Consider the following 14,835-nt stretch of genomic DNA (forward strand, 5'->3'; position numbering starts at 1 on the left):
TCATACTGGATCTGCAAAAGAGCTCAGTTCATGTTGCTGTGAAATTTTCCTACATACAAAGACAAACACATAGCACACAAACTATGTAGCAATGCCAACTGACCATCTCTTCAGGTCCAATATGATGCTCTAGGACAGCAGGCTGAAGCATTCTACATAAAGAACCAGTGCTGTTTGGAAAAATTTCGTAAAAGCAACAAGCCTTCCCTTTTCCCTCTTGAATACAATTATGCAATTCAACAATCGTCCCTTTAGATCTCTGGAAAATACTCACGTATTGCAGTATCGAAATATCCCACGAATATCCACTTCCCGTACAGCAGCATTCACAATGGGCACTGTCACCATCTCAGGCCCAAGACCCACCAAAACCACAGTCCCACCAGAACGGGTTGCCTGGGGACAGACATTGAGGACCCCAAATTAATATTCATCTCTTTCTGAAGACAGCACATAAGCACATTTTAAAAAACATCTGGCCTGCAGAAGATTCCTGTCCAGCCTGTTGAGGTTCTTCTCCATGTCCCACACCCTCACAGGGGAAAAGAATCCAACAATCCTCATTCATCTCTGGTCACTGACCAGAGATAACAAAGGGGATTCTGCTTCCTACTGGCTCCTCCCTGTGTCAGTCAAGTCATATACTTTATACTGTTCCTCTCAGGACAACAATCAGCCTATGCATGGAAGTAGCTGGTGCTTGGAGGAACTGCTCCTATGAGTCTCATCTAAATCCCTTTCTCCCTGCAAGCAGGGGTGAAGAGCTGCTTTCTGTGCAGATAAAAGTGTGCACAAGAGGGACTTCAAAATGTTGGGAGAGGAGTTCTGGGGAAATGGCCCTCCCAATATCACTCATCCTGCTTAACTGGTTGAGGAACAATCTTGCCCTAGGACTAATAAGTCATCCACCCCCAGCAAAAAATATTTATTTTATGTGTTCTCCCACTGCTTCCAACAATAAGCTTCAGAGAGCTTGGCAAGATTAAATTTTAGACTACAGCTCCCAGAATTCCCCTTGCCATACCATCTGGAGTGTTCTGGGAGTTCTAGTCCAAAATTTTACATTGTTAAAATCTAATAATCTCTAAACAGAAATTAAAGATAATATCAGATACATCCATCAATTAAAAGATACACACATATATTCCAGTCTGGATACAGTCCTGGACCCCAGTGCACTCTATGGTGATGTCAGGCATGCAACCAAGTGTATTTTTGACAGCCTGGGCCGCTTGCTCAGGGTTCTCACTCTTTATTTCGATGGTGAAATCAGCCCCAATTTCCTTAGCCTTTTCAAGACGAGGGGCAGATAAATCTATAAAAGTAGAACATAGATAATCAAAATAATGAAAATGGTACCACTTGAAATTGATGCTAAGCATGCATTTAGCATCACACAATAGCAATAACTTTAAGACAAATCCACTAGGAAGCCACAGCTCCATCATTCCCATCAGAAACAACAAGAACAAAAAAAACTTCTTGTCACAGAGTTCAGGATTTTGTTTTCTGTGAGATATGAATCCTCTCTCCAGGCCGTACCATATCAGATTAGGATGGTGTCATTCTTTACTGAAGTAGACTCTTGTTATCTTGGTCAATAGCCAGCCACTGTGTGATTCTGGAAGCTTTAATCTAAGGGCTGAATATAACTGTTATTCCAACAAGAGTAAACCAATTGGATCAAGAGCAACTTCGTTAAGTCTCTACTTATGCACTCCTCCTTTCCCTCATTTTTTTCTTTTGCCTTTGCCTTTTCTTTCTTTGTAACAGTATTTTTAAATGCAGAGCTTCTTTAAGTCAACACTTATGCATGCCCCATTATTTGAACAGTTCTACTACAGTTGAGACTACAAACTGGATTAGGTCCCAAACAGTAATTTTCCCAGTCTTTGTACCATGGTTGTTTCCCTCAATATCTTGTGCCACTTGAGACTCAGTGGTGAACTTCAAGAGTACTTAAGATATGGGCCCAAACAGACAAGCCAAAATAAAGCTACTTCAGGTCACTTTGTAGGTATGCTGTTTAAATGACACACACATCTTAAGAGGCCAGGACTGGACTGTGGCTTTGGCACGACTTCTGGCCTCTTAGGACACATGCATCATTTAAATAGCATACCTCCAAAGTGACCCGAAGCAGCTTTATTTTCACCTGCCTGTTCAGGCCCTATTTCATCTCAGCCTTCAAAACAGTTTGCACACATCCTGACAACTACTGCATTTAATCCCCTATGAACCTGGAGAATTTAACTGCAAATAAGTACAACATAAGAAACTGAGTAGATGAAAGTCTTTCTTACCACTTATAATAACTTGTGAAGCTCCCATTACCTTAGAGATAAGCAAAGTCACAAGCCCAATAGGCCCTGAAATAAAAGCAGAAGGGGAAAATTCAGGAAGCATTGTATTTATTTATTGTACAGATTTTTAAAATACTGTCCCTCATCAAACATTTCTAAAGTAGTTTGTAGGACCATTCCAAATCATTTTATTGACTAAGGCAATGCTGCAACTTGTGTCTGCTCATTCACCCAAGTTAAGCCACTTAATACCCAAAATAAACTAAATTATTTTGGCTCCTGATTCAGGAAACTGCACAAATGTCTCTGCCCATTCCACACTAACAGTAGAAATAATAACAATAACAACAAAAGTTTAAAAAAATAATTTATTGACTTTTCATGACAACCCAATCCAGCTAACTGAGGCAGCTGCCAGCCCTAACAGTGTATTTGTGTGAGAGAGAAAGAGAAAGCAAGAGAGTGTATGTGTAATTCAAAAAGTTGTTTTAAAAAACAATACAACAGAGCAGTTGAAAAGCAATAGTTAAAACAGTTTTGAAAACATGGGAGATTTTTTTTAATTGTCTCATCCCTAAAAGACAACATTGCCAGAAGGGTAACTTTGGGGAGAGAGAAGGGAACTGCTCAACCAAAAATATGTCAGTGGAAATAGTGACAGACACATTATATCCAGAACTTTATATAAAGAACTTAATAGACTGTAGTACTTAGATACAGCAACCAGGAAAAAAATGTCTGTAAACTTGCAGGTAGGCTCAAGAATCACAATATGGAGTTATAGGCCATAAAGGGTTATCTATCACAGCATGCTCTCTCATGTTATGTAAAATCAGAGTTAACCATACTAGCTTGCAGGCCAGGGGGAAATTCTGAAGTTGTAATAAGAAAAGTAATTTTGCCAAGCTCTGCCTGAAACAGCTTCTCCAGATGGAGCAATTCCTGTTCCAACTCTAAAGTTTAAAACTGTGCAGACTGCTGCCCTCATGTGGCATTTCTGTTTCTTTCAAATCTATGCACCCAGTAGCATCTAGGAATACAGTACTGGGGGTCGAAGAAGTAGAGAAGAAGAGTATCATGGCAGTTACATCCTGTGGTAAGTACTTTAAAGAATATGCCCAGGATAGGTCCAGTCCAAGATAGTTTGCTGCCTGAGGCAAAGATAACACCCCAAACCCCCTATTCCACATATAGAATCTAACTAGAAAGGTAATTTAATTTTACTTCAATAAAGTTCTAATGCTTCTCCATGTTCCAAGTACCATTGCTCTGGCCTCAGAGGGAGAAAAGAGCAGCCAGAACCTCGTGGACTTAATCCCCACCCAAACATGTCTCCTTATGTGTCATGTCTTATTTAGACTGTCAGCCTGAGAGGAGGGAAAAGTCAAATTAATTACATGTAAGCTATCCTGGAAGCCTTTTTTGGATGAAGCTGGGGGTATAATAGGATACCACACCCCACATGATGGAAAAGCATCAGAGGGGCTGGGGATTATGTTTTCAGACTACAATGCCCAGAACTACTTTTCAAATTTTGGGTAGGTGGCATAAAAGGGTTACCTCCTTCCCCTGGCAAGTGCCACCTGAAGCAATTGGTTCACTCTGTGTAATGGTGCAACAAGCCCTGTGTCCAAGACAGGCATTATCTGAGGAAGCTGTGAGCCAGAAGTGGGCTTGCAAAAGCAAACAAAAGCAAAACAAGGAATCATCCATACCAGCACCACAAATGAATACTTTGCTCCCAAGAGTCACTCCAGCCCTTCTGCAAGCATGGATCCCCACAGAAAGGGGTTCAATGAGGGCACCTTCCTCAAATGAAACATTATCTGGAAGCCTGCAAGACAAAGACACCTTTCACAAAAATGAAAACTAGTATTTCAGACTAGAATCAACATCTCTAGATAAAGTTACAAGGTAAACCGTGGTTGACCATTCTAAATAGACCTTAGGCTCCCCAGAGTCCTCCTCATTACACTCCTCTTCCTCTCCTGATTTCCTAATTCATGGCAAAGCATGGTTGGCCAGCAGATAAGAATCAGGCAAACAAGAGGAAGTAGACTGTAGTCTACAAAAGCTCATGCTGCCAACTTCTTTATTTCAGTTAGTCTCAAAGGTGCTCCAAGATCTCTCTACATTCTCATTCTACAGACTAACACAGCTGTATCTTTGAATTCTAAAACTGTGAAAAACTACCTTTTTTCACAAGACCTAGGAACTCTCAGAGCATTCTCTGTAAACAAATTATGACTTTCATAAACCATAGTTTGCTTCATAATGAGAAACAGGAGTAATTCTTTAAAGTACCATTGCAATTTACCTCAAAGCAAATTATGGTTTGAACAAGCACTCAGAGCTTTGAAAAGTAGAGGTGAAGAATGGCATGAATCACATATCATTCCTTCTTAGTCCTTGATTTAGTCTGCTCTGTAATGTGAAAGATGATGTGCCATCAGTAATGTTGAAGTTATACTCTATTCAACTGACAGTCTAATCATATTGCTTACATGGAAGGGGAAAGGGACTATCATGCCTTTCACTTCAAGCATCAAACTGTCTTGGGACACTCCTGGCAACAGCTAGACAGAGCCCTCTTGTACATTATCTTGGTCTTTTAATCCCCAAATGGTTTATAATTGCAGAATAACATAATGATACAACTGTGTATGTCATTAGACTTTTTCTGCAGGACGAACAATGGAAATAGAAAGTTAAATTCTTCCATAATGGGTTTTCTGAGGCAAGAAAAAAGTCAGAAGGAACTTTGGAAAAATAAGGGAGAGTGGAGGATTCCATTATATAAAGCCCCTGCAAAATTCAATGCATGAAATGGCATGATGCTGTAACAAAAGCCTGAAACCCCTTTCATTGTTGTTAACAGTCCTCAAGTCAATTTAGACTCATGGCAATCCTGTGGGTGAGACATCTCCGACCCCCGGCCTCCACTACTCTGCTTAGGTCTTGTAGATTCAGGCCCATGTCCTCCCAAACTGAGTCTAGCCATCTGGCATGTGGTCTTCCTCTCTTTCTACTACCTTCAACCCTTCCTAACATTTTTTGTATTTTCTAATGTGTCATGCTTTCTTATTATGTGGCCAAAGTATGACATCCTCAATTTGGTCATTTTGGCTTCCAGGGCACGTTTGGGCTTGATCTATACTAGAACCCATTTGAAACCTCTTATTTCTAGATTTAATCCATATTGGATAGCGTCCGTTATGTTACTCATGTTGATGAGCAATACAACTCTCCCTCTATAGCTATCGGATTATATCTCTGCAGTAGTGACACTGTCATGCCAGGGGGAAGGCATCAACACACGTGTGTGTGTGTGTGTGTGTGTGTGTGTTCATGCATGTATATGCACACATGTATTTCCAGAGCTGGATATGCACCCAAGGCCCAACACTTTAGTATACCAGGTCAGAGAAGGGCAATTTAGAATATAGCTCTGTCTATCCATGTATGCATAGTTCTTGTAAAGAACGTGGAATTCAGTAACCCCTGAATTTTCTTATGAGGCAAATCAAGCAATTGTTTATGTGGGCAAGTGTGGTCTTTTGCCTGCATAACAAGTTACCCAGCAGAGCCAGAGAGTAACATTGTTTGTGACTATTTACCCACAGGAAAAGCTGCTCATGTTGAGAATTCAACTCAGATCCATCTTGATGAAGCTAGAGGTGTTGAAGAATGCCCAGGAAGAAAAGATTAGTAATCATAAAGTGGGTAGCATTAATTCAGCAGAGCCCTGCTTGAATATTTTTCTGTTACTATTTGGATGGGGCAGGGTGTGGTTGGTATTTTTTGAACAAAAGAACAATTTGGGTACAACAAACCAAAGGAAGTTAAAAAACCAACTCACATTGAAAACAGCACAAAGGCATGTTTGTGCAGTACGTATGGTGCTTCCTGAACTCTAATGACCACTCCAGTATGTACACATCAAAGAGACTATGGATTTTATTGACTATATTGGTAAACCTACTGCCAGGTTTTGTATCCTTTTGTGTGCCTGCATGTAGATCCTCTAACTGGGGTAGATATAAGGTGTGTGTGTGGGGGGGGGGGGGGAGGGGGCTGGCCTTACTTTTAAAACTTTCTAGTGGTCTTAAGTATAGAGTACTGACACCATGTGCATCAATAGTGCAAGTTATTTCTTTGCAATCAAGAAATGTTAAGATTATGGAATCTGAAATTCAACCAATGTGGAGGTGCAATGGTTGAGAATGACTGATCTAAAATAATGTGTTCCCCCCCACCAGAAATCTTGCTGTTTTGATCATTAAGAATCAACTATTCTTAATGATGAAACAGCAGATCAACTATTGTAAAGCATAACGTAAAACTACAGTAGTATCAGTTGTCAGACTGCTATTTACTTTTTCTAATCATTTTACTTATTTCCAGGAGAACAAATTACAACTTCAGTATCATATCTCCTTGGAATTCCTAAAACTGCACCAGTTTCTTCACAGCAAGGAAAAAATGTTAATAAATCAGTTAAAAGATGAGAGTGAAATCCTCCTTCAAGAAATGGAGGCGAATCTCAATAAACTCCAAGATCGAACCCAGAACGCTAAGGATACTCTGGTCTGCATTCAGGCTCGGCTGTATCAGCAGAATTCTGCTGGCTTCTTGAAAGTAAGGATTCCAGATAGAGCATTGCTTTGGGTATTGTTGCTGAACTAATAGAGCCCTTATTTCTATGGCAGAGCCCTAAGAGGCCTACCCTATGTCTTACAAGTTAATGCTGTTTAGGAGTATATATGAGAATATATTCGTATTCTTTAATTTTACTCAATTTTTATTTCTTTCATTTTCCTGGAGCAGCTACGGAGCACCTGGGAAGTGCATAAGGAGACCTAAGGGCTCCTTGGAGTACAGGTTGGGAACCCCTGATCTCAGGGCATTGCAAACCCTGAGATTAACAACTTCCTTATGGGTACTAGGAAACACCTCTCAGGAAAAGGGGAACTAAAGGATAACTGGCATTCCAGTAGATAGACATAGTGATATCATTTCAGCACAGTCAACTTTATTAAATCTGCTCCTAGTCTAGAAATGTATTCAACTGAAAGGACTTGAGAAAACAAAGAATAATTACAGAATTCAATAATAAATACAGGTAGCCTAGAAGAAGAAAATACTCTTGTAGTACCTTTAAATTTTTAGTCAGATGGTGCCACATTAATCCTTTTTTTTCTTACTGAAACAGGCTTACACAACTACTTTTTTTAAAGATAACACATCAAAGTTGATTTAATTATAATACATATTTGTGTTACAACTAAACAATGGTGTCACTAGAGTTGGTATCACTCCAGTGTAATAACTCATGTTGTCCCAGGCAGGCAGCCACCCCATAGCTCCGATGAATGAGAGCTGCTGGCAAAGGGAGGAAGCCAGTCTTGGTAGTCTCCTGCTTGCCTCCTTTTTCCTATATTCCCACATTTTAAAAGTCTAGAAATGTACCTTTTAACATGAAAATTGACAAAGTGGAGAAGAGCCAACAGGGACGTAGCCAGGATTTTGGGAAGGGGGGGTTCCAGACTAAGTGCCACCATTATAATGGGGCTTAGGTGCAGCAGCGCGGCAGCACACACCATTCATTTTATCTAACAGAAGGGGGGGGGGGGGGGGTCCAGACCAAGAATCTCATCAAAGGAGCCAAGACCCACAGGACCAGACTATAGTCCTGACCACACCAAGAACAATACAGTAACTTTAATAGTCTTGGAAACTGTGTTGACTGGTGGCTTCCATAGTGAATCTGCTGCAGATTTTACTCCAGAGTCCAGACCTTAATGGAGTTATGCAAAATGCTGACTGTTTACATCCCAAATAGTCTCAGCGCCTTGAATAACTCCATTAATATTCAAACTAAAACCAGGAGCAGATTAATGGAGCCACTGATATGGAAGCCACTAGCAGTAGTTGCTTGCAGAGCTGTGGTGGTAAAGACAGCTTCTCAGGTCTTTATGAATACAACATGGAGGCCACTCTGTGACAGAATCAAATACCTTGCTCTAGAAAGGCATATCTATCTAAATGACATTGTATGTGCAATACACTGACGGTCCCTGAGTTGCTCACATTCTGAAAGTGTGTCCTATAAAGGCAGCTGTCATAATAATGATGGACTATGACTCTGGAGAGCAGTGTTTGATTCCCAACGCGGCCATGAAACCCACTGGGTGGCCTTGGGCAAATTACACTCTCTCAACCTCAGAGGATGGCAATGGCAACCCCTCTATCAAGAAACTGTCAAGAAACCCCCATCATAGGTTCACATTAGGGTTGCTATAAGCTAGAAAGGCACACAACAACAACAATATAGTAACCCCCTTTTTTTCTTCCTTTTCTCTGACAGGGAATAAAAGCTTTTATAGAAAGGTAAGTAGAAGTCAATAAAAAGGTATTCTCAAACTGTTTCAGCAGGCACGTTTTAATGCAACATGAGCCCTATTCAGTAATCAGCGCATGAAGGGGATAGTGTGAACAATATATGCACAACAGCCCCATCACATAGAAGTTGCTGATTACATCTCCCTGCTACTATATGTTCTGTACCAACTTGAACAGGCCTACTACAGTGGGCCCTTGCTATCTGCTGGAGTTTTTTTTGTTTTGTTTTGTTTTAAATATTCTCAGTCCATGGATGGTTGAATCTGTGGATGCAAAATCTGTGGATACAGAGAGGCAATTGTACAGGATTATAGAGGGACTCACTTAGGGCTGTCTCTGCAGTCTTAGAAAGTCAATTGAACAGGGTTCTTGTGCAGTATTTGTGTATGCCCATTACATCTTATGCCAAAGACTGCCCTTTATCTTGAGCCAATTTTGGAAAATTAGTTTTATGACAAATAAATATAATGACAACTGACACCATCCATAACTGAGATGATCCAGATCCAAGAGCACTATCCTACCACTCCAATATTTTCCATTCCAATTTCTGTTTCAATCCTCACAGGTACAAGCACTTACATAAAAGCTTATGATTGGTGTATGTACCTAAAAGTAATCTCATGCATTTTTACAGATTAGTAGGACTAATTCAGGCAGAATGGTAAACCAGCATTTAATGTCATGGGAACAAACAATTTTGAGTACTCCCCCTTCTCTCCTTTCTAAATATGCAGCAGAGATGGATAGTGGAAACAACTGATTTCTGGTATGAACTAACCAGTTTGTTAAATCTAAGCCAGGAGCTGGGAACTAATAACAACAGAACAAAGATCCTCTTTTTGTTATGAACCTTGAACAGGACTACTTCTGGATAGTTTATTTTCTATAAAAGTTTTTTCTTTTTAAGAGTGAGAAATGAGAAGGTAAATTGTAGATTAGTAGAAGGTAGACTGTAGATTAGTAACATCAAATGAAGATTCTGTCATGTAAAGGAAAGGAAATGTTCCTAAACAGGATCTATATGAACATGAATCGGACAGAAACTAAACAGCGATCTAAGTCTAGGTAGATCTCTGAGTGGCTCATATTAAATCAGCAAAATGATTATTCCTGTTGTAAATTACACTGTTTAAATGAAGAAAATGTGGAATGACCATTGATTTGTACATGGAAGAACACAGAACACCATTCAGTGATGATACTCAAAACATATTCCAGAACTCGGAATTCTTTGTACCAGATTCTGGTTGGTGGACTTAGGGGTTCTAGTGAAAAAATAAAACAGATCTAACAAGCACATCATCTACTCAGCATTGCTATTTATGAAGCATTATAACAATTGTAACTTTTCCAGGTACCATCTCTTTTTGCTAACTGAAGTGTGAATTAATGATTTGTGCAGGATGGAACTGAAAACTGAAAATTCATCTCTTGGTGAACTGGTGACTGCTACTCTGAGTGCAGGGGTATTCAAGGGCCCCATGCATTATTCTGTGTGGAAGGAAATGAAATCCATTCTTTGTCCAGGTAAAGCTGTGGTCTAGTTTAGGTTACCCATCTTTAAATCAAAGTTAAGTGGATAAAAGGTAGGCTCTAAGAAAGATCAGCGAAAGTCATCTTCTGCTGCTTCTTTCTCCTTAATCAAATGAAACTACCTGCCCATTTGTTTCAGAAAAGCAAATGCCTTTTGAAGTTACTGGGGAAAATGTTTAAATGGAGTGGGAAGTGGTTGTTGATTAAACTAAAGGAAAACTGTAGGCACAAAAATCAGAATACAAACTAGCAATACATAATTTCAGACTTCAAAATATTAAATCATTGTTAAACCTTAAAGAAAGAAATCTCTCATTTGGTGTCAATAGGGCAGATAGACATTTTTGCAGGAAAATGCATGGACAAAATGCTAGAAATGATATTGTGTGTATTCATCTGGGTAGAGAATGCATCTGGTTCCATAACAGTTTCATTACATAATTGCATAATGATGCAATTACAGCTTTCAGGGTGTAAACACTACTGTAGACAGTAGCATTACTACTGTTGAAGCTGTTAGAACCTTTGCCTAATTTTCAAGGAAATTCAGGCAGTAACTTTAAATTCACCCACTTTAAAACAATTATTTATTACATTTGAACCCATTTTTCTTCTGTGATGGAACTAACAACAATCTGTATGCACTTCCAGATGGTTTCCCTTCTATGCAGACACTTTCTATTGTCAGACATGCTTATCTTCAGTAAGGTTGTTGAATCATGTGGTTCTGACTCTGTGACAATAGTTAGAAGTGAAAGACTCCCATTTCAGACACAAATGAAAACTAGACTGTCCGTTGAATCTTGATTGTGTGTTCCTGCCTGGCAGGGGTTTGGATCGGATTGCCCTTGAGGTCTCTTCCATCTCTATGGACTTTATCACACAGGGAAAATCGGGGATTTCAACAGCGATTATCCTGTGGAAATAGCGCAATTGCAACTAACATTTTCACATGATGTCGTGATTAAAGTGCCATTATCCCAGGAATAAACAGGCAATAAATAGCAACAAATCATCCCCGTGTGATTGAGTCCTATGATTCTGTGATTATTCTGTTATTATAGCATGGCCTTGTCTATTGTGTGATCATCACTTTTAAAAGCTGCTATGTACAATCATTCTGTTCTTCCATCTTAACCAGACATATCCTGCATGACTCTGGACCCCAAAACAGCACATCCAAACTTGGTTCTCTCTGAAGAGCTAACCTATGTGTATCATAGTGACATAAAGAAGACACTTCAAGACACTCCAGAGAGATTTGATTGTAGTGTTTCTGTCCTGGGCTCAGAAGGATTCACCTCTGGGAAGCACTACTGGGAAGTGGAGGTACAAAAGAAGACTAAATGGACACTGGGAGTTGTAAGAGAGAGCATTAACCGTAAAGGGAACTACCCACTGTCACCCAAAGAGGGTCACTGGCTCATAAAGCTAAGGAATAAGGATGAGTTCACGGCTGTAGATATACAGCCAAAATGTCTGAGCCTGGACAACCTTCCCTGTAGAATTGGGATATTTTTGGATTATGAAGGTGGTCAGGTGTCCTTTTATGATACTAACCAAACGTCTCACATCTACACTTTCACAGACACTTTCACAGAGAAACTGTACCCCTATTTTTGTCCATGCTTGAATGATGCTGGAAAAAACAGCGAACCACTGAGAATTGTTGGTTATAGTATGTAGACAAATGGTAACAATAAAGTCAATATGGAAAAACAGATCTCTTATGGTCTATGAATTACTACACACAGGCAGCTTTTAGGATCCAGTGCTACAGTTCCAGTGCCAATGAAAGGGGATAGTTGGTGACTTTGGACACCTCTTAGGACCCTACTTCAGCTTTACCACTGGTGCAAAACCACCCATTGGAATTCCTGCACTGATTGTTATCCTTAACCTTCCAGTAGTACAGCTGTGCAGATTTTAATACAGAATTTTAGTTCTGTCATGTCTGAAAAGGTGTCAGGATCCCACAGCCTATGGCACCACAATTTAGATCCATAGACTCTGTGTGCTGATAATTCCTAGTCATAGAGTCAAACAGGAAAGAGGTTCACTTCAGGGGAGCTGTCTGTAGTTAATGTATCTACAGTCCATTCTTTAAACAACAGCAAAAATTAAAACTAAGGAAATAATTAAAACCTTTGCACATTCATTTTGCAAAGCAAATTTAGATCCTTGTTAAAATTGTCCAAATATACATTTATTATAAAAAATTTAACTTATAACATGGATGATTTGCATTTTTGGACTACAGCCCCCAGAATTCACAGAAAACATGGGAATGCTGGTTAGGAATTTCTTGGAGTTGTAGTCCAACAAAGTGATTTTACAGACTCTGAATTCAGCAATAGGGGCAAAGTTTAGTGGAAATTTCAACTTATTCAAAACAGAAGCAAAAATGAAAAGATGTAAAGACTCTTAAGAGCTCTGGATTTTGGAAAGTAATAACTGAGCAAATAACTAACCTCAAACAAAGATTTAAGTGGATTCTTTTGTATTGGTTTGATTAAATCTAATAAAAGAGCAACTAAATTCTGCACTGTGCTGGTTGATTCTTGAATACATATAAAATATATTTATGAAGGGCAAATGTTTATGCCTATAGATATTCTTGTCTGAGTTGTTCAGGTTTTATGCCCAGTAAAATATTTACTGAGACTGATATACAGGAACTACTGTCAACTGAAAGTGAAGCTCTAATTTTATCATTGCCTCATATTATTAGATATTTTCAAGCAGACTTTGGTGTTGAATTAACACAGGCAAAATAATGTGTCCTTACCTCGATATCAGTCCTATTGGAATGCATTACATTCCTCTCATTTCAGCCTAAAATGCGCCTTTTTGATGCCCGAGGGCTTACCTTTACATGTCCTTTTGAGTAGGGTGATTCAGATGTTGTGGTTTTAGCAGGACTATGCAACTAATCTCACTCACACATTCTGGTTTTGTTGTTCACTCTATTTTTTATCAGAACCGTATCTGTGAACATCTCTGTGAGTTCTGTTGCTCACACGTGTCAGCACTGCAAATAAAGATGGAGTCAGTGATGTAGATGTATTTGAAACACATTCAAGGCATGCAGAGTTTTATCCCAGTTTATCCTGGGTGTATTGCATCAGTTATTCACCCATGTGACAATGCAAATCATTTAGGAAAACTCAGAAAACCCCTAAAGACCAATTATCCTAGGTTAAGTGGTTTTTTTGACAGTCCCCCTCCAAATGTACTCAGGTGCATTCGAAATGCATGTGAACAACATAGATTCAACCCACATTTTACTGGTATTATTTTCGCTGTCAGAATAACACCCCTGTCTCAGGGACAAGCACTATAAAACACTTTCCTGGGAGTAAGCATTATCAAATTCAGTAGAATTTCCTTTAAGTAGGCCTGAATAAGATTGTACCATATGCTGACAATCCAACACTTTCCTAGGAATTAAGTTTTTAAAATGACTGATTAAATTAGAGGGGGCACAGGCAACACTTGTAGCAACATTAGAAGGAACTTCTTGACAGGGAGACCCCAAAAGTCTCAATCAAAGCATTCCCAACAGATGGCCATCCAGCCTCAGTTTAAAAGCCTCCAAAGAAGGAGATGCTCCACTGTTGACAGTGTTGCTTTGATTGAGAGTTCCTGCATGGCAGGGGGTTGGAATGGATGGTCCATGGGGGGGGGGGTCTCTTCCAACTCTAGGATTCTATTATTCTAAGTAACCATACAGGTATGCATCTAATGCACTGGGAGTGCAGGTGGGCAGTCAGAACAAGGGGAAATGAAAAAATATTATTTGAGTATGCAACTACAATGGGACCTCAGTATCCACAGAGGATTTGTTCTGGACCTCCCTGCAAATACCAACATCTATAGATGCTCAAGTCCCGTTGTCCCCAATGGTGGCATGTGCATATGGCCGTGCCACCATTAGGGACAGCCTCTGTTGTCCCCATTGGTGGTGTGTGCAAGTGGCTGTGGCCGCCATTATGGACAATGTAACTTTAGTTAAGCCTCCACTGTCCCCAGTGGTGGCACATGCATGCAGCCACACCGCCACTGGTTACAATGGGGGCTGTCCCTAATGGCGGCGCCATTATGTAATGCAAAAGACTTTCAGAAGACGGTGTGCCGATCCCGTAATTAACCCGTCTGAAAAGTGCAATTGATTGCTACTATGCAAAAGACTTTCAGAAGACATCGTGCCAATCCCATCATTAACCCATCTGAAAAGAGCAATTGATGCCGATTGCGCAAAAGACGTTCAGAAGACGTTGCGCCGATCCCGTCATTAACTCTCATTAAAGCGTCACTGGCTGGCATTTTGCATTAATGGATGTTTGCGTTACTGCAACGCTGCTTTAATGGTGGGCTCAGTGCTACGATTTGAAAGCCTTTCACGCTATCACAGTCACGGATGGGTTAACGACGGGAAAAGGACAGGGGAACGATCCCATCCCTATCCTGTCTTTGTGTGATAGTGTCCTTTGTGTGATAATATCCACGGGTCATATAAAAATTCATAATAATTTTGGCCCCAAAACCTTACCTCGACTTATACATGAGGTCGAGTATAGACGGTATTTTGCTA

The 14,835-nt window shown here is 39.9% G+C and overlaps 2 protein-coding genes across 2 annotated transcripts; one reads left to right on the forward strand and one right to left on the reverse strand.

Annotated features, from left to right (window-relative positions):
* On the reverse strand, positions 1-4,708 carry LOC149307285 (sorbitol dehydrogenase-like). Its single transcript, XM_089538300.1, has 6 exons — positions 4,621-4,708; positions 4,019-4,137; positions 2,304-2,369; positions 1,140-1,315; positions 275-396; positions 1-49 (listed from the first exon to the last, which is right to left on the reverse strand). Exons 3-6 carry the CDS (start codon positions 2,329-2,331, stop codon positions 1-3), a joined length of 375 nt encoding a protein of 124 aa, XP_089394426.1. The 5' UTR covers positions 2,332-2,369; positions 4,019-4,137; positions 4,621-4,708.
* A 1,221-nt stretch (positions 4,709-5,929) lies between these two features.
* LOC149307286 (E3 ubiquitin-protein ligase TRIM69-like) lies at positions 5,930-11,928 on the forward strand. Its single transcript, XM_089538812.1, has 5 exons — positions 5,930-6,022; positions 6,708-6,941; positions 8,671-8,693; positions 10,111-10,235; positions 11,383-11,928. The coding sequence occupies exons 1-5, from the start codon at positions 5,939-5,941 to the stop codon at positions 11,925-11,927; spliced, it is 1,011 nt and encodes a 336-aa protein (XP_089394938.1). The 5' UTR covers positions 5,930-5,938; the 3' UTR covers position 11,928.
* Positions 11,929-14,835: the final 2,907 nt, after the last annotated feature.

Source organism: Sceloporus occidentalis, unplaced genomic scaffold, assembly GCF_023333645.1.
Source record: "Sceloporus occidentalis isolate IW3139 unplaced genomic scaffold, rSceOcc1.0.p SCAF_9, whole genome shotgun sequence".
In the NCBI taxonomy this organism is placed as follows: domain Eukaryota; kingdom Metazoa; phylum Chordata; class Lepidosauria; order Squamata; family Phrynosomatidae; genus Sceloporus; species Sceloporus occidentalis.